Source organism: Barbatula barbatula (assembly GCF_947034865.1).
Source record: "Barbatula barbatula genome assembly, chromosome: 14".
Taxonomy (NCBI): domain Eukaryota; kingdom Metazoa; phylum Chordata; class Actinopteri; order Cypriniformes; family Nemacheilidae; genus Barbatula; species Barbatula barbatula.
The window spans coordinates 9840854-9865093 of record NC_136777.1 but is presented as its reverse complement, the minus strand read 5'-3'; the positions used below and the strand labels follow the sequence as shown (position 1 = coordinate 9865093).

Genomic DNA, 24240 nt, shown 5'->3' with positions numbered 1-24240 from the left:
CAACCATTGAAGGAAAAATTACAATGGTAGTCAAACGTGGTCACAGAACTGCTTTCCTACATTCTTCAAAATATCTTCCTTTGTGTCCAACAGAACAAAGACATTGATATAGATTTGGAACAACTTGAGTGTGAGGGATGACAAGAGTTATATTTTTGGGTGAACTGTTCCTTTAATGAGTCAAAGCTCTTAAAACATTTTAGACCATACCTATTGAACATGAAAAATACAATCATGCAACCACTTCATAACAATTTAATACATAGATTGTAGACAATTATATTTTCATATAATAAAATAATTTTTAGGAATTTGCATGGCTCACAATACAAATGCAATAAACTAGCATGACACAATACTTCAAAAACAAGCAGTGCAGGTGGGGCATCTCACACACATGAACTACTGTTGTATGTCGGTCGATGTGTGACGGAGAAGGTCACGTGTTTGTGTATAATCGGAGGAAATTGTTTCAGTGCTGCTCCCCTCAGTTGAAAATATTACAGCGACCCGGCACATTTCCTAACATTATCGCCCTTGTTGCCGTGACATCGCCGGCGTTTAAATGCGCCGAGAGCGCCTTTTCGATGGTCGGTCAGTGCTTGACACGATGCGGACCTTTATCAGATTATTATAAACGGTTACCCAGGTTCAGAGCTAGCAGGTTAGCTGGTTGAAAGCACACAGGCTGGCGTTCATTGGGACTGCCAGTAAGACGCTCTGCTTCATCATTTCCTCCTTTCGTGGATCGGGAACAAATCCAGACGTGCCGTGTCTGGACGCGCTTATGTTTCGGTATTTTAATGAAGATGGAGCTGTTTCAAGCTAAGGATAATTATATTCTCCAGAGCGGCGATAACGCGCTGTGGTGCAGCAGGAAGGATGGATCTATGACCGTGAGACCGGGTAATGCTTTTGTATTTCAATCCCATCACTTTGTTGAACTGTACATGTGTTACAGTGTTACATAGTGTATGCACTGGCTACATTGTTGCCATTCCTGACGTGCAGTTCCTGGACACGACGCGGCGTCACAAGAAGTGACCCGTTCTCCCTCGGGGACTGAGAGATCTCTAAAAATATTAGGAAGTTTTAAGATTTCATTTAAAATAGCCTTGTTTACAAGCATCTGTCCGGTGTTTTATTCACCTACAGTACTTTCAGAGCAGCCGTACGCGTATGACATGCGTGTCAGTGAAAACCTCAGAGGATGTTTGTGCAGGATGTCGTGACATATCATTTTATGTACAGTACTCGATATTGATATGCAGCTGAGGAATTAAATTATTTTGTGGGCAATGACGTTTTAATGTCAGCTGAGAATGATCTGTTAGCAACAAAACCCATTATATTTGGTTTTATGTGTTTCCAAGTTACGCACTAGCTAGACCAGTGAATAACAACAATAATAATAATAAGTGATCATTTTGATCATTTATCAGAATGAATGTTTGAATGTTTATTACATCAACTGTTTTTTGCTGCATAGTGTTAATTCCCTTAAACAAGTCACAAGAAAACACCCGAATAGCTAAAGGTGATGGTTAAAAGTCAGGGTCAGAGAAACTATATTAATTCAATGCACAGCAGACGTAAACAATATGTTGTTCTCTGCCCAGCCACAAAAAGCAATACGGTACTTCCTACAGACACACCTGTTTGACCCCAGGCAAGGTTGACCCTTTTCTCTACCTTGAGTGAATCGTTTTTATTCTCATTACAGGAAACCATTTTTAAAAAAATTCTGAGGGTTCCAGTACCTTTTTTAAAGGTTACCGTGATCCGCAATGCACTGTCTCACAGCTTTGTTGACTTTCTCCCAGATCACATCACTCTTTTGTTCATCTTTTGTCCTAGTATAACCACACCTTTCAATGTCTACTCATCCACAGCCGTGCCCTGAGACTTCCTATTTAGTCAAATTGGGGCTTCTAAAACTGGATGGACAGCTACAGTACATCTGTTTCTGTTTGACTATCAAGAAGACTGCTGCCTTGTGAATGAGTTCTAGTTTTTTTACCTGTGTGCAACCACGCTGATCGGTTTAGGTTGCAGTGCTGTTCCATTATTTAACTGGAAACGGGTTTCCACTGTATACATGATGCATAGATGCAGTCTCAGTCATTTTAAAATAAATGCTCACGATATGTTTAATTCTCCATTTGGCCGCATGTCAGGGTCAGTTTGCACCACTGTAGTACTGAATACTTGACTTGTTCTGCTGATTTCCTTTATCTAAAACACTATGCAATGAATTCATTACCGGGACAGGCCCACGGAGCTGTTTGGTGGAAGTGCATTAAGGTCATAATCTCCAGGATTGTGTGTGAGATGTAACCAATCAAACACGCAACCCTAAGAAATGGATTTCAATTGTCATCTGATGGACAGTTCTGTTACTTTCTATTAGGAACTGAAATGTGTTTTGACAACACAACATAATGTTGTAAATCCTACTTGTGACTTTATTACATCTAATGTCGAAACACTTCTAGCTCGCTAAGGTAGCTAGAGACAATAGAAAGTAACATAGAAACAGACCATATACAGAGTTTCTGGGAATATATATATGTTCAACTTTACAGTAAGTGAGGTGAATATCCTGGAAACATTTCATTTACATTTTCCTCAGCATTTGGGAGACGCTTTTATCCTTACATTGCATTATACTATACATACATTTGTATCTGAGTATGTGCAATTCCTGTGATCGAACCCAAGACCTTGGCATGGCTAGCGCCATGCTCTTACCACTGAGCTACAGTAAAGCTCATTACAAAACTATGATTAAATCTTTTTTGTGGTGGGTAAATAAACTACAGTGCATTACTAGAAACTGACTTAAAAATGACCACATGTATTTGTAATGAATGGCTTGATATTAAAGTCCTGACAATGGAAAGGTTAACCTATAGATAAAAAACAGGACAACAGCTTTTTAAAGAGGGCTGGGATATGTACGTGATTGTTTTCTTCAGTCTTTTATTACCCTATCTCAGTTATGTGTGACCTTGTGTATAGATGTCAAGGAACTACATACCTGTTTATATGAGAGAATGTTTGAGTCTTTGGTTCATGAAAACCTAAAAAGTGTAAAAATGTGTTGAATTTTCTCTTCTCTTTTTCTTGTTTCAGCAACTGACCTGCTGGTAGCCTGGAACCCTGTCTGTTTGGGCCTTGTGGAGGGAGTTATTGGAAAAATACAGCTTCATGCTGGTAGGTCCTACTAGTAAATTGAGTCAATAAAGGATGAGAATTTATAATAAATTCCTTTATAATAAATTATAATAAATTCAAAGGATGCAAGAGTAGTTTGTTTTCAGTAATTTCTTGCTGAAATTCAGTTTTTACCTGAAGAAACTCCCATAGGTTCATAATTATTAACATTATAAGCTCCAGCCCCAGAAATATTAGCTTTGTTTTCTGTTATTTTGGAATGGCTAAATGACTTGCAGTGCTTTGTTTTCCATCTCCAGTTATCGCCAGTCAAAGGATTTGAACGTAATAGCATTTCAAAGAGTATATTGCATGAAATACATGGTAATACTGGACATACGGACATGAGATGTATACATAGAGCCCAGTATTTGAACAGCTGGTGTAGTACCGGTACTACTGATGCAGTTTTAGCAGATTAAATTAGTTTTAAGGTTGATATGTGCAGTGTTAAAGAATGTTCTCCTCTTCCAGCTTAATATACAGAGGCAACTGTGTGTAGTCTATTCATAGGTTGACTTCCAGAAGCCTATTGCACAAAGCGAGATGAACAAACTCTTTCGGGTTGTCAAAACCAGAAAAACCCAACCTGGTTTATATCAGGTTCAGCTGTTGCACAACGTTCTCTGTGACCTAAGGTTTGATCCAGAGTTCGTGAAGCGCGTGCACATGTGACATGTGTGGGAAACAGCCAATCACATTGAACACAGAAAGCCTCACCAGTTTGATTGACTTCTCGCGAGTATGAGCGCAACTCACTTTTCTGTTTAAGATAAAGAAATCATGAACGAAATCTCATGAATTAAAACACATTTACCAGGCAGGAATAAACACTGCTGCATTGAAAGTTTGATATATACTGACTATATCAAGGCAAGTGAATCAACTGAATTGAAATATTTGATAGGTTTACAAAAATATCAAATGAAAACGCGTATGCTTCATTACTTTAAAAAGCTTTATATGCTGAACCTTGTGTTTATACTACAGTATATAATATTAATATAAATGCTTTATTTATTATTAATTGTTTCATATTTATCAAGCCATGTAATAATTATGAGTAATATGAATTATACATAATTTTATTCAAAAAATAAATAAATATAAAAAACAATTAGCAGCAAAAGATCTTATCATCTTAAACTTTTTTTATTTAGAGTGAGATACAAGTGGAGCGGCTTCACTGCGTAACACATATGTCACTTTGCTCAAAGCTGATTGGTCCAGTTTTGGCTTGAGATGTCTAACCCAGAATAAAAAAATATGACTTTACTTAAATGTCTGTTTTTTTGTTAAATTTTTGATCAAACAAAAAGGGGATTGTTTGCATAGATGTTAAGTTATGGCGCACATCTAACTTTCATTTCAATGTTCAGTTTCTGATTTGAGAAGTGAGCCTCTGTGGTTTGTTAACAGATATACTTGATGGCATTTAATGTATTTTGGTGTTAGTCTCAATTCCGTTTTCAATGTGAGATTGAGAAACATGTGACGCGCATCTTTTGATGTACAGTGGTGTTCGAGTTTGTGAAACTGACTACACATATAAATGAGCAGTATCATGAAATTCATACATCTATGTTTAACTGTAACTTGATATTTCCGTGCCATTTGTACAAGGAGTTCAGGTTATTCTCATGATATCTTATCCACTCGAACGTTTTAGAGTTGCCTACTGCAAGAAGCACTTTTATCTGTTTATCTAATTTGAGGTGACAGTGAAAGTATGACTGCAAAGCATGACGCTGTAAAAGTCTTTGAGGTCATTGTTATAACTATATTTGTCAGAAGACTGACTCATGCTGTTTAGAGCAGGAAAATGTGAGATGTGCTTTGAACTCATAACACATCCTCATCTTTTTGGGCAGATCTTCCCCTGGGCCTGATTCTGATTCGCCAGAAAGCGCTGGTGGGCCTGTTGCCAGGAGACCACAAAGTGTACAAGATCACCAAGATAGTAGTCATTCCACTCTCTGAGGACGAACCACAAGATCTGGAATTGGAGGTAAATAATACTGGCTGGGGATAACATGTTTTTTACATATTGAAATAAGCTATTGGAAGGTGGAATTGTAATACCTTCTTTACATTAACTTCACTTTTGCAGTATAGAATGAAACAGAGGATATTTTATGCATTACATTTCAAGCAATAGATGTCTTTCTCTAACATTGCAACAGTTATTTCTTGTCACTATTTATGTTGATAGAGATTGTTGAGTGCATGATAGATTTGACTGGACTGTCTACCCAAGTTCCCACTGCTTGTTAGTGTGCCCAGTTGACACCCAGACCCATGACAATACACTAGAAATATTTAAGCCCTCTTTTGTAGTAAATGGTTGACGTGCAATTAGTGGAAGAGTAGTGGTGTGTGTTTCTAAGGGGTTCCAGAGGAAGCGTGATGTTTCTAAGGAATCATTCTCTCAGGAGAGCCTCTTGGATTGAAAGGAAAAGTTAACGCATGTAAGTGAATCAGTCAGAGGTCTGTAAGAGCTACTGTACTCTATTCTGGAGTGATATCTCTAGTTGTAAATCTCAGAATTATTTCCTTGTGTGGGAGATTGTATTGATTCTAGTTGTTATTTTTGTTTAATGGGCACATAAATCTGCGCTGACATTTAGGACAGTTTTAGTTTCTTGGCATCCTTTTGGCTTTAATTAAAACCATTACTGGGCCTGCATTTGTCTGATGGACAGGGACGTTCATGTAAATGGTTGTAAATTTGTCACCTACAAACAGACTGCTGGGAAAAAAATTAAGAGACCATTTCAAATTTTCATTAAAACAGCATTTTTAGATGTATTGTGGCCATTCCAGTTCAGTGTCTGTTGCATTTCCACAAAATCAAACATCAGGATTGACAAAGTCATCTAACAACAAATGTGAAAGACTGACAAGTGATAAGACACATGAAATCTGTGATAAAGTTGAAGTTATCACCTAAATTTCTGTTTTACTTTTCCTAAATGCATGTAAATGTGAATGTGAACTTGTTTTCTTTTTATAGTATTCGAGGTCTGAAAAAATATTTTATTTTTGTTTGATTTTCTGCAAATTCATGCAAATAGAAACAATCTTTTTTATTGGAAATTTGGTAGAAATGTTTTTAGTAGCTGAAGCTTGTTATAAATGATAATTTTACCAATACATGACATCACTTAAGAAAGTCAATTTGTCTCAAAATGTATTCTGTGGCTGCATTTTTAAACTTTGTTCATAATGATAAGATTGTCAACAACATTATTGCTTTTTGCAAGCAGAATTTTACCATACATTTTCTATTTTCTTTCTCTCATTTTCTTTTAGCTCTGTAAAAAGCACCATTTTGGAATCAACAAACCAGAGAAAATCACCCAGTCACCGGATGAGTCCAAGTTCCTGCTGAAGACACTGAATCAGATCAAATCTAATGTTGCCGTTCCCATCAAGAAAAAGGTTGATGGATGGATTTAAAATACTTTTTAAAGTTTTATAGAGACAGTTCTGCCAAAATTACAATTCTGTCATCGATTACGCATCCTCTTGTTATTTCAAACCTGTTTGACCTTCCTTCTTCTATGGAAATCAAAAGATGCTAAACACAATGAAAGCTTCGGTCACCATTTAATTACATTGAATCTTTTTTTATACAATGAAAGTAAATGCTGACTGAGACTCAATCTGTTCTCCTTTTGTGTAAAATAGGTTTAGATCAATGTGAGGGTTAACATGAGTTATTGAAGAGTGCTTTGGGTGAAATATCTTTAATGTCTTTAACTTTACTGTTGTTCTACTGCCTTACAGGTCAAAGAGAATAAAGAGAAGGAACGTCTGGAGAAGAGGCTGCTTGATGAGCTCTATAAGATATTCATGGACTCGGATTCATTCTACTATAGTCTGACCTATGACCTTACCAATACAGTCCAGCGACAGGGAGCATTTGGCAAGTCAGAGCAACCCCTCTGGAAAAGGGTGAGAGGTCTTCATAGCTCAGTTATTGTGTTTTTAGTAGTTTTAGTGTAGTGTAGTTTGGTAACTTTTCAGTCAGTTTATTCATTCAGTTTATTATATAGAGTTTTTTAAGAAATCGTACATTTTAAATCTACGTCTGTTTAGCGATAGTCTTTTGTGAACTTAATTGTCTTCTAGATCTAACTTCAGAATTATGTTTTGTTGGCGATTCATTTTAATGCAAATAATTGTTTAGTTCCTGTCACATAGTATTGCCCTTCCTCTTGTTGTTGTAATGATCATGGTATTTCTATATTTACTTTTAATTCTGTCAATTGGATGAAAGTATGTGACCATTTATAATTGTGGTTATCACACTCTCACAGGAAACCGTTTGGTTATATGAGTGATGTGTTTTTTTTACTCTTCAGCACCCATTCCACAAATACAGGATGCAAAGCTACATTTATAACCATTTCTCCTTTCTGCAAGAATAAACCATTCTGTTGAGACACATCACGCCAGTGTATGGTTCCAAACAATAAAATACTTACTAACTTGAGTTAGTTTAGACATAGAAATTTCTAAAAGGGCAAGTGTTTACAATTGGCAAGTGTTTAAAGACAGAAGAGAAAGAGAGGCAGGCAGAGAGGGTACTGAAACGGTCTTAAGTTCTTTTACCACACTGTGGCGCAAAGTCGTGTGTAATTGAAGAAATCTCATATCATCTGACAGACTCCGAATACTAATAATTTTTCCCATGATGGGTGTTATTTGTCTTTCAGGTAGATGATCGATTCTTCTGGAACAAGCACATGGTCAAAGATCTCATTGAATTGCAGGTTCAAAACCATTCATGTGGATTTGATATAGTCAATGTCTGAAAATATAAACGAGACTCAAATTTTGAAGAGATTCTTTTATTTTTCAGGTGCCTCAGGTGGACCTGTGGTTGATTCCGATCATCCAAGGCTTTGTGCAGGTAGAAGAGCTGGTGGTGAATTACAACGAAAGCTCTGATGAAGAAAAAAGCAGCCCAGATACGCCTCTGCACGAACCCACATGTGTGGATGACATTCACCCACGCTTTACTGTGGCCCTTATCTCCAGACGAAGCCGCCACCGTGCAGGTACTAAATTAAATGTATTTAACATGCCTTTTGAAAGTGTTCAGCTTTTACGGTAATGACGGTTTGTGGTTTCCATCATAGGAATGCGATACAAGAGGAGGGGGGTGGACAACGACGGACATGTGGCCAATTATGTGGAGACGGAGCAACTAATTCACGTGCATAGTCATATGCTGTCATTTGTACAGACACGAGGCTCTGTTCCTGTGTTCTGGAGCCAAGCGGGATATCGCTACAACCCCAGACCGCGGATAGAGAAAGGTAGGCCATATCTGTGTCATCGATTCTCTCAACCAATCAGAAATGAGAGGTGCTTCCGTTTATAGAAAAGCCAATAGTGTGCTACTCTTAACTCTTTATTGTTATTGTAATACTGTGATCCACCTGCAACTGTGTCTGCTACTTGACAGAATCTCACAGCTGTGTTTGTCGTTGCAGGCGAGAAGGAAACCATGCCTTATTTTGCCTCTCACTTTGAACGGCAACTGGAGATTTACGAAAAACTGGTACGGTGTGTTAGAAATATAGCAATATTATTATTGTGAAGTTGTCTAAAAATCGGTAAGCTTTAATAATTCTGTTGACAGTGATTCAGTGCTTATTTTGTCACTTCAGGTCATCATTAACTTAGTCGACCAAAATGGACGCGAGAAGATAATCGGTGATGCATTTCTCAAACAAGTGCTTCTGTATAACAACCCCAACCTAACATACGTTTCGTTTGATTTCCATGAGCACTGGTAAGTACAAAGGAGAACATCCGGCCTTTGTCATACCGGACACAATTGACCATTTCATTTTTGTCAAGGGATTGTAGACCCAGTCAGAAGAGGAAAATAACACACACTTTTTCCTTTTTTTTCCAGTCGAGGGATGAAGTTTGAGAATGTTCAGACTCTCACTGATGCTATCTCTGACATCATCACTGACATGAGATGGGCCTGGTGAGTCTGGGTGATTTCTCATAAAATCGTGGTTTCAAGATATGAAACATGATTTTCTTAAAAACACTCAAATCAGGGCTGTGACGATATATATCGATTCACAATAATTATAGCTGTCTAGGTCGATTCTAAAATAGATTTTGTGTTTTATGCACAGCTCTACCGTGAACTACTTTGATCAGGATGAAGTACTGCTCAATCCAAAATGACTACGAGATTGAATTGTTTATAACATGCATTTGAAAAAGCAACACTTCATCATTATAAATGTAGTTTATTATCATGAAAATACCTGAGAAGGTTTGAAGAAGAGCGACATAATATTAACATTGGCATTTCCTGGAACAGTAGGTGCGTCCCAAATTGTGCACTTATGTCATGAATCACAGAGGAGAAGAACCCAATTGCAGGCAGCGTTGGTGATGAAGGGGTTAACAAGACTTTAATATATACACAACCAGAAAACAAAAACCCACGAGGGGGTAAAACAAGACAGGATAAACAATAGTACAAACAGGATACGGACTAACTAACCTAGGAACATAAACACTAAGGACAAGACTAAACTAACTCACCAAAAACACGAGAGAACTAGAACTAGACTTAACTTAACCAGGCTTTCAAGACGGGGGGAACAAGTACAGCATACACGACCAAGGTACAAAATACAATGAACGAGCACAGGACAAAGAACACGAGGATGTTTTAAAGGGAGACAGACAAAGGATAATTAACAATGGGCAGGTGTGGGTACTGAAACACTCAGGGAAGGTTAACGAGACAAAAGGGAGGGAAACACTGACGAGACACGAGAAACACATGGCAAGTCAGAATCTAAACAAAGCCATGTCTTTCTCACACAAAACCTAAGGCTATGCCATGACTCCGCTACAAGACCAACAATAAACATGACATGATAGCGGAATCATGACAACTTATGCACTATTCTACGTACTCAAAGGTCACGGTTTCGCTTGCGTAGCAGAAGGGAGGCGTGGCTTTCGGATGCTGCTCAAGCAGAACTCTCCTGCAGAGTGATAACGCTTCTATCTGATGATGACAAGTATTGCTGGGCAAAATAGATGAACATTTAATGTACAATGAACACATTTATTTTTATCCACACACATTGTGCTGTGAGATTGATGTAATTTCTTCTCGTCTGGGAAACGGATATACTTCTGGTTGGTATAAAACGTTTCGTATTCCATTTGGGATGATACTACTCTTCTGAAATTCATACACTAGATGGTTGAGTGCAAAGTGCATAGGGTATAGTATGTTATTAGAGACACACGCTGCGTCCACACACACGCGTACACTGTACCTAATGAATTTTTATAAGTACCGTTAAAACAGTACATTCTATATAGTTTGAGTCGGAGTAGTATGAACACATTTCATGTCGACCCATATGCTCTTTGACCTATTATGTTTTAACAACAACCTACATGTGATCATTGAGAAAATCCGATCCACATTCACGAATCTCGGTGCAAGTAGTAGACCATCCGGGTATTTCTCGCCTACTGTTTTTTGAATCCGAGGTTTCGGACATACTATTCATGACTCGTACTCATTTTCGCCTTCTGTTTAGTATGGAAGTAGGCGATTTCGGATGCAGCGACAGCTTTCGTGTGTAAATCGTTCTTCTGTGTCCCATATTCAGAGTTTCTGCGCGAGATCGGATGTGGCGGCAATTAATCGTTATTCATTGAGAAATTTAGCATAAAAATGACACAACATATCGTCCCAGCCCCAAAGCTTTTACTGACAGTTTAACACAATGTTGCTACCCTAACCATTTAAAACTGTCAATCCAATGTTTTGCCAACATAAAGCAAGCCATTTTAGTTTTCAGGTTTTTATTGATCATGCTTAAGACATTAATGACGTATATTTTAATAGAAAATTATACATAAAGTAAAACTTTTTAAATACAGAAAACTACCTGTATCGGTAGTGACCATGAAAAGAATGTGTGCACTAGACACTAAGAAAATATGAAGTAATCTCTTAACCGGGTAGTCATTTGAAATTTCTAAATAGGGTGGACCAAGCAGGAGTCATATGCCAACAGGAGGGAATCTTCCGGGTTAACTGCATGGATTGTCTGGACAGAACTAACGTGGTACAGGCTGCAATCGCCCGTGTCGTCATGGAACAGCAGGTATGCATACTCACTTCTGAGCTTGGAACGCACCGCGTGGATAAACTTGCACATAATGAAAGCGTATTTGTGAGTTATTCCGGATAAAGAGTGCGTGTTAAGTGCTTTAAGAGTAAAAATAAATAACAATGTAGTGTAAACCGTGCCCACAGCACAGACTTGCAGTATCCCCATACATTAAAAGAGTCTTTTATCTCTTTGGTCCCAGCTGAAAAAACTGGGTGTAATGCCACCCGAGCAGCCGCTGCCCCACAAGTGTTACAGGATCTATCAGATGATGTGGGCCAACAATGGAGACACCATTAGCCGTCAGTACGCTGGCACAGCTGCCCTGAAGGTAAACTGACAGAACGCCTGCCAAAGATTTTATGCTTATTCTTTCACTGCCTGCCAAGTGCATATAGTATTTAGACTGGGGTTAAATCAGAAATCTCGTAACCTTTCCCCTTTTGCGCAAAAATATGAAAGGTTGTATAATTCATTTTATTTGTTTCTATTAGACCTGTAAATGAAATGTAGTTTTCATGAGACTCAATGTGTTAATGTTAGATGTGCCTTTATGTAATTAGATTTGAAATTTTGTGTGGGTTGTAGATTTGTGTAGCAGTGTTGTTTTGCAAACACGAGCTTAGATCTACAGTAATGAAATAATAATATTCCCTCTGTTATTCGGTGATGGCCAACTTCTAACATATAAGTAAGTGTAAATGATTTTTGGTAAATATTCTGGGTTCGATTGATAAACACGTGTTTTAAAAAAAATCCTTATTTAAATATTTGCGAATCAAGCCTTATGAACAGCGAAGCCCGGTGAAAACGGTCACTGTTGATGTTTTCTGACCACCCGTTACGCATGTGGGCATAGCTCTTGAGTCGATCTAATGTGTGTTGATATGTCATGTAGGGAGATTTCACACGGACAGGAGAGCGAAAGTTAGCGGGCGTGATGAAGGATGGTGTGAACTCAGCTAATCGGTACTATCTGAACCGCTTCAGAGACGCCTACCGGCAGGCCGTCATTGGTGAGAGTGACTTTTACCATTTTTCATTCCAGTCTGTATGAATTTTATGTGACCCTGGACAACAAAACCAGTCTAATGTGTAAATATTTTCGAAATTGAGATTTTTACATCATATGAAAGCTGAATAAATAAGTTTTCTATCGATGGATTGTTTATTAGGATGGGACGATATTTGGCCGAGATTTCAAAACTCAAGAATCGGATGGTGCAAAAAATCTAAATATTGAGAAAATCGCCTTTGAAGTTGTTAATCAGAGGCGCTGTATCAGGCCGTCCACTTACAATATTTTTTTTAATATATATTTATGGTATGACATTTACCAAATATCTTTATGGAACATGATTTTTACTTTACATCCTAATGATTTTTGCCATAAAATAAAAATCAATAATTTTGACCCATACATTTTTGGCTTTTACAAAAAAATGTTCCCATGCTACTTAAGACCGGTTTTGTGACCCAGGGTCACATACAGTATTTATATGCACACAGTATATAAGCAAATAATGCTATTAGCCCAGGTCAGTGCCTCAAGTTTCGTGTGTTTCCAGACCTCATGATGGGCCTTCCAGTAACAGAAGACCTGTATTCCATCTTCAGCAAAGAGAAGGAACATGAGGAGAAAGAAAAGCAGAGTCAAAGAAGAGCTCAGGAGCAGGTCAGCCTTCTGCTGCAAACCTACATGCAGCTGCTGTTGCCTGAAGATGAGAAGTTTCATGGCGGTTGGGCTCTTATTGACTGTGATCCAAGGTAAAAGCAATATAATATAACATAGTTTCATATATGTAGTAATATAATTTTGTATGATAACAATGTTATTATATAAATATTAATATTAATGTTGTCATATGATATTGATATTATATATTATTAATTAATCTTAATGAATAATATTATACATTTTACATTTTTAGTATTTTAAAATTAATCTCATAATCTAAAATTGCATATAAGATTTATTATACATTTTGTATTTTATTTAATTTAAAAGATTGTGTGTATGATATCAATTTTTAAGCTTAATTAAAAAAAGTAAATTCTTAGTGTACTCTTCCTTCTACAGTTTTTTGTCATTGATTCAGAGGTACTTATGTTTTTTGTATGAATGTGTTATAACTGTTTGGGTGAAGGAGCCATATTTCCTCAAATCTTTGAGCGTTTGTTGGTGGTAGGATATGGTGGTGAGTAATGTATGTCTAATTTTCTGAGGTTGATTCAAGCCTGAGGTTAACTCTGATCATAATATGAGAAGCTCACCTGAAATTCATCTCAGTGCTCAGATAGCTCATTGTCTCTTGTTTTTATAAGACAAGCATTTCAGTCGTATTGTTAATGAGCAAAGCCTCTGTTTTTAGATATTGACCTTCCACTTGGCTGTTTTTCTTTCAGTCTCATAGATGCCACGCATAAAGACGTTGACGTTCTTCTGCTGCTGTCCAACTGTGCATATTATGTGGCTTAGTAAGTTCATGTTCTCTCAGTTTTTATACAAAATGAGTAATCATTCCCTGGCAATGAATAAATGCTACTCTACCTTCTGTTGCTGTACAGCTATGATGAGGAAGCCGACAAAGTCAACCAGTACCAGAGACTCAACTTGGAAGGTCTCGAAAAGATTGAAATTGGTAAGAGCATATAGCGAGGTGAAATGGCATCCTATTTAAACAAACTATTATACTTAAGCCATGATGGTTGTTTTACAATGCTTTTTAGGTCCAGAACCAACACTGTTTGGTAAACCTAAATACTGCTGCATGCGTCTGCATTATATGAACGGTGAGGTAAGCGGTTACTTCCACACGCTGAGAGCTGTCACAAGGAATCCAGAGGATGATGGGAAAGGTAGGAGCCATTGTGTGTATAGCATGATTTCAAGTGGCGCTAGTTAAAGTGATAGTTCACCCATTTTTTACCTCAAAACACAGAAGAAGATATTTGGAAGACTGTTGGTAACCAAATAACAGCGGTACCTATTCATTTCTATTGTATGTACACAAAACCAATGCAAGTCAATGGGTACCGCCGTTGTTCGGTTATAAACATTGTCCAAATTATCTTCTTTAGTGTTCTGAGGAAGAAAGAAAAGTCATACAGGTTTGAGTTGATGAGAGAGTAAATGAGGACAGAGTTTAGATTTTTGAGAAAACTATCCTTTTAAATTCTCTTTTGCGTAATTCTGGGATTGACATTTTGGGTAAAGCTTGGCTCTGCGTACGCTGGTGGTTGAAGGGTTTTGTGATAAATAATGGATGATTTCCTCCGCACACGTTGGATTGTTTGCATTACAGACACACTCCAGTGCATCGCTGAAATGCTTCGAATTACAAAGCAAGCAATGGGACTCGACGTCCAGGTTGTTGAAAAGAAACTAGAGAGGTAAGAACTTTTATGGATGAATTATAGAAGATTTCAGGGGTTGTTATATAATTTCAAACTTCAAATTGTACTAGATGCTTGGTTGTTAATATCTGTATTGTTTTGTCTTAGGAGGCACAGTAAACCTCATGATGATATAATGGGAATTCAAGGCAAAGCTGTGGATCAAGTCCTCGGGTCTGGTTTGGCTCAGGGCAAAAGTTTTCTCATGAACAAGTTCTCAACACTAAACCAGAAAGTCAAGCAGACGAAGACTAACGTCAACATTGGAAACTTCAAGCCGTTGGGAAGACTAGGGACCTTTTCAAAGCCAGAGGTCAAAGTAAACTTCTTGAAGCCCACCTTGCATGTGAACCTTTGGAAATCTGACAGCAGTTTGGAGACTTCTGACATTAAAGCTGGTTCGGGACCCCATAATGATGTGCATTCTGAAGAAATTTCCTCAGATTCAGATTCCTACAACTCGGACGAGCAGCCATGCACAGGCTCTCGGGAGAACGTAGACTATGTGCTTCCTAGCTGTGGAATCGTAGCATCTGTGCCACGCCTTTCCAGTCGCTCGCAGTCTATTAGCAGCGTTGACATGACGGTGCCCTCCGTCATCCGAGTCACGGGATGCGATAACAAAACTGCAGATACCTTGTCGGTTGGCCTGGATGAGTCTCCTGGTGCAGCCTCTGAAGCAGAGGAGGCCATTCTGATTGACTTTGGGACACCCATTGATGCCTACTGCCATCAGTTTGTCCAGGATGCCAAGACCAAACCAATAGAGGTGTTTGAAGAAGTGGCCCAACCACCCAAACCACAAGAACCTCAAGGCACCAAAGCCCCAGCTCCAGATGCAAAACTCAGTTCTTTGCTTTCCCAACAGCAGCTCCATCGGCCTTCTCAGCTTGAGGTGGATCCTTCAATTTCTGGAGGAAATCTTCTGACAGTCCAGCCGTCAGGTTCTGCAACGTCATGCGGGTCACAAAAGAGTCTTGAAGGCCATACAGGAGCCTCCCCGGCAGACGCTAATGGAAGCCGTGTCGTGTCACCCTTCGCTAAAATCAGGAGCTCTATGGTTCAGGTGGCTAGTTTGACCCAGGCTGGACTTACCCAAGGCATTAATTTTGCCGTGGCGAAAGTACAGAAAAGCCCAGAGCCGGAAGCTGTCAACGAGACTCAAGAAAATGAATTGCGAGCCATGTTTACACAGTGCCAGACCAGGATCATTCAGATATAACTAGGATATAGGCTTTCACCTTGATGTATTTTAGTGTAAGAACGTGACTTCCAGTTACAATGGTAGCATTAACACACAGAGATTCTCACCAACTAATGTCACATACCCCTCACTTAACCAAACCAAAGTTTACAGCCAGTGTTGAGTGGAATGCAGTACGTCTTAGATTAACCTGACTGAGCAAAATCCTGAGCATCTATATAGCGCTGGTTTGCATGTTAAGAAATAGATAACTGAGGCAGATAAAGGCAAAGTTTTATTGCATGTCAAGACCCAAGATGTGTGACCCTCACTTGTGCAGTACACTTCCTTAAAGTCACTGGCTGTTGTAGCTCAAACGTTTCTTAATAGTAACCAAATTTGAATATCAGTGGGCAGCTTAATATCACGCATTAGAAAACTGGACAGTAACATATCTTCAATGTGGTGTTTGTCATAAAAATAGGTCCAGAGTAGTTGTGTAGATGGTCAGATTATAATATCAAAACTGTAAGTATTATATGTAAGTACTGTAGCAACTCTCTTAAATGTTTATAGACAGAATTATATTTACATGCTTTTAGGGTTATAATCATGGCTAAAGAAGCCACAGGCTGTTTTGGGGCTCTTGATGCAATCGTGCAACTTAAAGGTGAACTGTAAAAATGAAACGTATATTTATTTCGAGATTATAAAGCTTATGTCTTAATTTTATGTTCCTTATTTTTCATTCGTATGCGGTGGAATAATGTAACAGTTGCTATCTTAAATGCTCGGCTCTTTACGAAGTGTAGAAACCGTATGAACGGAGAATATGTTTCAAATACTGGTTAAAACCGAAACATGGTTTCTAAAGATAAGGTAAATCTGGCAGTAGTAAAAATCACAGTTTGTAACCAGTGTTTGACACATTTCTAATGTTCCCTTGTTCAGCAAGCTACTTTTGCACTCTAAAATGGCAAGAGCAAGTCTTACTAAATAAATAACATGCAGGTTTTTGACAAGTCTACCTTCAAAATAATTATATTTTAAGTCAGGTTACTTATGTTTTGTCTGCAGCATAGATAATATGCATCTATACTCTGTTTGGATAATGTTAAGTCTCTTTGGCCTGACAGTCATTCCGTTTAAATTTTTAGAAGTGAGGATCATCTTTAAAACTGCCTTACCTTATTGTCTTGATGCAGAAAGAACATCAAGCCTTGCTGGAGGATGACCAGGGAATCCTACCTATTCTAAGCATTAAGTGGATAGTTCACCCAAAAATAAATTATACCCTCATCCTCATGTTATTTCAAACCTATACTCGAAGATATTTTGAAGAATGTTGGTAAACAAACATTGGACCCCATTGACTTTCATCGTATAGACACAAAATCACTGAGACATTTTTCAAATATCATCTTTTGTGTTCCGCAGATTGAGTTTAATACAGGCTTTAAAGAATATAAGGGTGAATAAATAATGACAGAGTTTTTATATTTTGGTGAACTATTCTTTTAATGAGCAATTGATGGTTAGTGGAGTGGCCTGTTTAAGACACTGTGACGCTCTTTTGTCATATTAGCCTTAATGGCTGGCTGATCAGTTCTGCGGACCACAGTTACGTTTTGCAAACATGCATCTTTTTTGTCTCACATTGCTTCACAGTGCTTTTGAAATGCATACACGTTCAGACATTCCCGGAGCTGGTACGTCATTTTAATAACCTGAGCTTGGACTGTCTGAGCTTTAGTATATGATGGCAATAGTGATGACACGCAAGTTTTGGTGGCAACTGACGTTTTTATTTATTTTTTTATTATGTGACATGGCATGCACTGAACTGTTTCTTGCTTTGAACTTGAAGTTTTTTTTGGCAGAGGTTTATGGTAATGTAGGTATGTCATGGTTCATCAGTACGTAAAGACATTCCTCTTGTGTTGGATGTGTGTATGTTTATTCTATGCATCAAGAGATGCACTGTTCTTGTCATTGTTCCTCAACCGTTTTAAGTGTTGTCATTGTCACAAAGTGCTTTTGAATTTTGGGATGTCTCTTGTTATAACTAATGGTCTTTAATTTTGAATGTGTCCATGATCTTCACATCATTCTTTCCAGCCTTAGAACCTAGCATTTATTTCAAAATAGAGTATTTATTTAAAATGTTCACAACCCTGTTCCCCAGTATTTTCCTGTTAAACATTAACAATGCTGTAAACTGCTGTATATGTTCTGGGATGTGTGGGAGGCTTTTTAATTAAATAAAACAATGTCATTTTAAATAACCTCTGAACATTGTGTAATCTCATCATATGATAACTAATGTTATTTTACGATTAGGTATTAAAATATTCCAAGGTATTACAATAAGATATGAAGGCATTTATTTAATAATGTCCTGGTTCCCTTTTCTTACAGTGATGATAGATTCCTTTCAGACAAGACCTCTTTAATACCCTACAAATATGTTGCCATACATTTTTTGCATTCAGACACATTGTGAGAGATTTGTGACTCATAACCAGGCCATGGAATGCAAGACAGAGATGGTTTTGCACTTACAAGACATTCCACATTAGTACGTGAGCCTGTGGCATCTTGTAACCTATTAAATGTGTTTGTTCAAAGTCATTTCAAAGAATAGTAATGTATCTGGATGACAAAACACACTCCTGATATCATAGACATTACATATACAGGCTTACAATATCAAGATTTTATTTTTCTAATACCTTTGTGCCAGAAGTGCAAATATTTGCAGTAAGGCAGTTATACTTTGTCATACATCTGCATGTGCTTATAAATGTTAATATACAATGATTCAATTTTTTTTATCAAAAATGAAAACAAACATCAAAAACTACTTTCCAAAGGTGTTACAGCATATTTAAAATGAAGTAAAAAAACTGTACAAAACCATATGCCATATGAAAAAACGTTTAACGTTTTCCGCAAAACATTGACATGTAATTCCTTGAAGTATTTGTAAATAGCAACATATCTTAAGGCTCATTTCCATTCACACATTTCTGCTCTTGTGTTCTGCTTATTCTCAAGACCTCTAGCTGCTTGGCTTTCATCCAGCCATCTCTGGAAAGAGTATTCTGCCCATGACTCAATGACAGCAACCTGAAAGTGTAAAATAAAACATTATTTCAGAACCAACTTTGTTTGATTAAATTGTTTTTTACATAAGAGGATTAAACAACTAGTTGTAAAATGGTAAGCTGAAATGTACCTTGCAACAACCAGCAATCTATGCAGGTCTTCTGCAGACATACTCTGAGGGTCATCTTTACGCATTTCTACAAAGTCTTCTTCTACTGCCTACAGTTAAAAAAAATATTATAATGCATTAAATTTCTGACAATTTATTTCTATATCACTCTTTACACACCATGTATGCATGGAAAGACAAACACCAAAAAATGTGTATATGACCTTTGTGATCTCATCTGAGATGCTGTAATTGAGGGTGCGGACCACGCTCAGGTAGATTCGGTACTTGTTGAGCAAAGATGGAGCCTGTGCAACCTGTACGGCACTCAGATACTCTTCAAGGTTCGGTGGATAAAGAGTGGGCTGCAGGTGGACCTGACAGTCAGACTGAGAGAAAAAAAGTGTCTCTTTAGAAAATAGCAATTGTTCTTTTGACCTTATTACAGTACCGTGGAGTTCTCGTTAATAGAAATGTTATTAAAACAATCCCACAATAAATCTACCGTTGAGTAACACTATAAAGTACTGTGTAGTCATTAAATAAATGGCTTGTCCGGGCCACTCCCTTGAATGTCCTTGTGGAAGAAATGCAGCCATGACAACAAAAGAGCCAAAGCACAGGAATAGCACAGGACATTCCACAGGCTGTTAGATTCACAGCAAAGCCACAATTAGAGTCCAGCCATGGCTGACGACATCCCTGTGGACTGTGATGGAAATATTAGGCCGTCTTCACAACTGCCTGAGGGACAACTCCCCTCCTCATGCCAGTCTCCTGAGAGTAGCATGTGACCCTAGTTGTTTTCAGTTGCTTATGAAGGCCACTGCCTTGATTCTATATTATTGAACAATACAAGTTAAAGAGACTCAGGCCTAATGTCCATACCGGGAGAAGGGATCGGCCCTCGGATGTGATAAGCACGTTAATATTGCAGGGGAATTCCATCTGATGGTAGCTGAAGTCGTAATCAACCTTCTGCCAAGAGATAAGGTTTCCCAATGCAGTAATGTTCCGCACACCTACATTGAGAACAAAGAGTCAAAGCTTTGAATACTACATTTAAGATACAAATGTATTGCATTGAATAAAACTTATAAACAGTCTTTGCATTAAAAATGTCCATCCTTAAAAGATACTATACATAAAGTGCCACGTTTTAATCAACCACTGCCTGACAGATGTTATATTTACTGCATGTGTCTCTTAGATCGCACTCTACTCTTCAGCATTAAAATAAGTGCTCTCACCTGTGGTGTCCAGTTGGCCCTGTTCCAGCTGGGTCTCATCCAGAAACAGAGATGTGTTATTGGCCAGCTGAAGAGTTCCACTCACCAGACGATTAGCTGTGTAGTCTTTCCGGGGCACCATGCGGTAGTCGTTCATATTATGCAGGCTCATAGACATTCGGAATGACTAGCAAGAAAGGGTATAGCAAATATTTATTTGGTAAACCTAACCCTAGTAAATTTATGCAATCGAATCAAGCACAGCTACTGCACAAGACGACAAGTACTAGATGTCTTACAGATGGCACAAGACACTGGATGGCCTTGTAGAGATGCTCGGTGTATGGAGAGCCATGATGACAGCCACTTAGATTGAGGGTAAATTTGCCAAGAGGAAGTACATCGCGTCTGCTATACCTACAACAAAAACGACATGCAAACGTTATGCTGTGTGATCTAAAGGGCTGCAGGGTGTTAAGGTTTAAGTCTCACGCTTTAACAGGACAACTAAGAAATAACAAAAAAGCGGTACATTTTGAAAAGGAGAGCACACTATAAAACAGTGTTTATGCACAGTGAAAAAAAACAACTTACACGTTAGAGATGAGATGGAGAATGAGGTACTCCGCAGCGAGTGAATCTCCCAAAAGGAGATGGGTGAGGTAAGTCAGCAGTTCTGCTCTGACTGCGGGAAGTTCCCTGAGAAAACTGTTTATATCTGTGGACAGCATACATAGACACAGTAAGAACGTCTTCAGGCTGGGCACAAACTACAACATTTGAATGCATGAGCAGTCTTACAATCTCCATTCTCCTCTGTGGCACCAGAGGGCAGTAATGGGTTGTTTTGAACTAGAGGTTGGGCATACACCATGTGCAGTCGTGGTACAAGTGATGCTGGTGGGCTATGGACTCTCTGCTCCTCTATAGTCTCCATGCAATCTGTGGGATCTATCAGTGAAGATGCCTCTCTGCATGTACGACAGATATTACTGTATTACACTAAATCTAAAAATATATAATTTTCCCAAAATGATTGACGCTTACCTCTCATCTGCAATCACACTTAATGCAGGGTCCACGGAGAGGATGCCAAACACTTCTAACATATCATTCAGTTTGAAACTATCCCAGTCTTCATACACCTGCCAATTACAGAGATTACACATGTGAGATGGCCGTCTATTTGTAGGAAACATTTGAAGCTGTAAACTGCCATATTATTGCAAGTAAATTACAGTTTAAACATGTCTTCAAGACGACTTAATTATAGTCCAAAAAGCTTGTATTAAAAATGCCATCCTATGAAATACAGAAAAAGCAAGTTTATATGAGTTTAAAGAACCCATTAAATTAAAAATGAATTTTAGTGGGTGCTCCTTCGTGCCTGTAAACTTAACAGTCCTCTAGTGTACAAATAAATAAATGTAGCATACTACTGAATAAAAATGTTGTGGACTCATTTTGATGTTTTTGTCCAATTGAAAAGTAAACAACTGCACTCCTGAACTTCATTGGATCTTTAAAATGAAGGAAGATTTAAGAGTTAAACCTTAACAAGGCAGGCTGGGCCCTTTTCCCCAGGCAAGGGGAAGTTCAGATCCAGACTGGAAGTGCAGTGTGAAGGGGAAGAGTTCTGATTGGGCGCTTCTGTCTCCTGTCGCTTTGACTCCGTATTACCATGAGAACTTGCAGAGCCTTTTGCTACTGCTCAAAGACAAATTGTAAATTAAAAATTAGCCATTATATCTACTTTACAGAAATGATACATGTCTACATACTCCATTCAATAACTAAAACTGCATTAGAAAATGAATTTCCCGCCCAACCTTGACTGAAATGTTTCATCTGTTGTGGCTGCGTGTCCATATCATCGTCTTCCTCATAGCTGCGCTTATGCCGGTTGGGGGCATAAGAAGTGGAGGGCACCACACGTGCTTGACTGGTGCCTGCATAACTGTTTCCGATCTGTTAAAGAACTTAAAGCATTCCGTATAAACAAAAAATGGAAATTGACAGCGATAAAATGGGCTCAAGCATTTAAAAACAAAATATTCTGAATTGCAAACAAGATGAAAATCTATGTAAAGGATATTTCCTTGACCCACTGAGATTCTCCTGGGATTGGGACACAATAAAATGTATGTCTCTCTGATGTCACTGTGTTTCTTGAGTTTAAGTCCACCTGCTGATGTAAAAGTTCAGTTTAATGTTTATTCAGCCATGGCTTTCAACATCACTATTATGTCATCTCAACTAAAAAAATATTTCATTCAGTTTGTAGTCTGTAAATGCATGTTTGTGAAGTATGTATAATGGTTAACTTCGCAAATGATTACTTACCCCACAATCTGTAACATCTTTGTACTTTCCACATTTCACCAGCTGTAAGGGGAATAGAAATGATATAAACAGGCCCTTGGTCTGAAATACAACTGCCAGTGCATTGTGTTGCAATACTGATTGAACGGAAAATGGATTTATACTATACAGAAGTTGGAAGAACTTACTTTGGTGTTTGACATAGGATCATTTATCTCATACACGCCCATAAAGAATTCTGGATCAAACATATCCTGGACCATGCAACGAAATTTCACTAGGCTATTAGGCTTCAGGTAATGTAGAGGAACATCATTCAGAGATGGAACCTAAATATGCAAACAGAAGACACATTTTATGAGCTGTAAGCACTCGATTCATCATTTTTGGCTCTTCTAATGTTTACAAAACAGGTGTGTCTCCCAGAGCTACTGAGCATGATCGTATCTGTCGAAACAAACCTCTACCGTAAACATGCGCTAACTCGTCTACCCCTTCCGGGTAAAAAGCATAAATTGCGTTGATTGTTCATATGTCAACATCATAGCAAGAAAAACAAACAAATTTTAACAACTACCCAGGTGTGAGCGTCGATTAGTTTCAGTTTCTCTTTGAAGTACACCACCACCTTCTTCTCCCAGTCTGGACTGGAGTTGCTCTGGGCTGAAGGGACATTAAGCATTTTAGAAACAGTAGTTTATACGTCGTATTAGGGAACATCGTTGACACGTGGTCATAAACAGAAAGTTGTATGAAATTGGCGTCCTTTAACTTGAAAGCCGAGATATACATGACAAACGTAACGAATCATGCTAGTCACGTGGTCGGTTAACTTGAGCACATACTACATGAAAAATAATACTTTTTAACCATTGCGTCTTACCAAACAGTCCATCAACAACACCCATTGGGTTGTTAATCCAATCGTCAACTGTAGGCATCGCCGCACGATTAATAAACAAACAAAAGTTAAAACTAATATGCCTTTGACACGTAATACAAGCACGTTCCGCAGACAGCAACGCTCAATACGCCGTGGCGGGAAAATTGCGTCATGAAAAACTACCACGTGACCGCGGCGCAAAGTTTACGCCCCTTTGCTTTGCGTAGGTTGGATAGTAGTTTACCGATATCTGCAGATTTTTAAAGTCAAAGTAAAATCAACATTCCCTTATGCCAAATAGTTTGACTATATTTATGTATTTTTTTACAATGTCATATTTCTTATATATAAAGCAGGCATATTGTACATCAAAATAACAGTAACACAATTTTTACGTATTTTTTTTACAATGTAATATTTACTATCCACGAAACAAGCATTACTATTACACGCATATTAAGTCAATTTCAGACAGCAAACAATGTATTAATTTGTCGCATCTTTTCTGGAAACACCGAAGTCTCAACGACCAAAAAAATAGTTAATGTTGTTATTTTAAATCGTAACAGTCACTTGGAACGTGTTTAGTATTTCTGTTTAACATTTAG

General features: G+C 38.1%; 2 protein-coding genes across 3 annotated transcripts; one reads left to right on the top strand and one right to left on the bottom strand.

Moving 5' to 3' along the window:
* Window positions 1-399: 399 nt before the first annotated feature.
* On the top strand, window positions 400-18272 carry inpp5f (inositol polyphosphate-5-phosphatase F). Its single transcript, XM_079473037.1, has 20 exons — window positions 400-906; window positions 3136-3216; window positions 5088-5224; window positions 6529-6657; window positions 7006-7173; window positions 7938-7994; window positions 8084-8282; window positions 8364-8543; window positions 8721-8788; window positions 8898-9022; window positions 9149-9226; window positions 11276-11396; window positions 11605-11733; window positions 12301-12418; window positions 12971-13169; window positions 13809-13880; window positions 13971-14044; window positions 14133-14261; window positions 14708-14795; window positions 14907-18272. Exons 1-20 carry the CDS (start codon window positions 804-806, stop codon window positions 16018-16020), a joined length of 3369 nt encoding a protein of 1122 aa, XP_079329163.1. The 5' UTR covers window positions 400-803; the 3' UTR covers window positions 16021-18272.
* Window positions 18273-18344: 72 nt separating this feature from the next.
* Window positions 18345-23764, bottom strand: mcmbp (minichromosome maintenance complex binding protein). 2 transcript variants are annotated; one of them, XM_079473035.1, is made up of 16 exons: window positions 23633-23764; window positions 23327-23412; window positions 22938-23078; window positions 22771-22812; window positions 22523-22615; window positions 22257-22386; window positions 21980-22134; window positions 21475-21572; window positions 21229-21398; window positions 21022-21145; window positions 20727-20844; window positions 20449-20614; window positions 20087-20220; window positions 19423-19587; window positions 19220-19308; window positions 18345-19110 (listed from the first exon to the last, which is right to left on the bottom strand). In XM_079473035.1, exons 1-16 carry the CDS (start codon window positions 23688-23690, stop codon window positions 18984-18986), a joined length of 1896 nt encoding a protein of 631 aa, XP_079329161.1. In that variant the 5' UTR covers window positions 23691-23764; the 3' UTR covers window positions 18345-18983. The 2 variants fall into 2 exon arrangements, with proteins under 2 accessions (XP_079329161.1, XP_079329162.1); XM_079473036.1 differs by having other exon boundaries at window positions 22523-22612.
* Window positions 23765-24240: the final 476 nt, after the last annotated feature.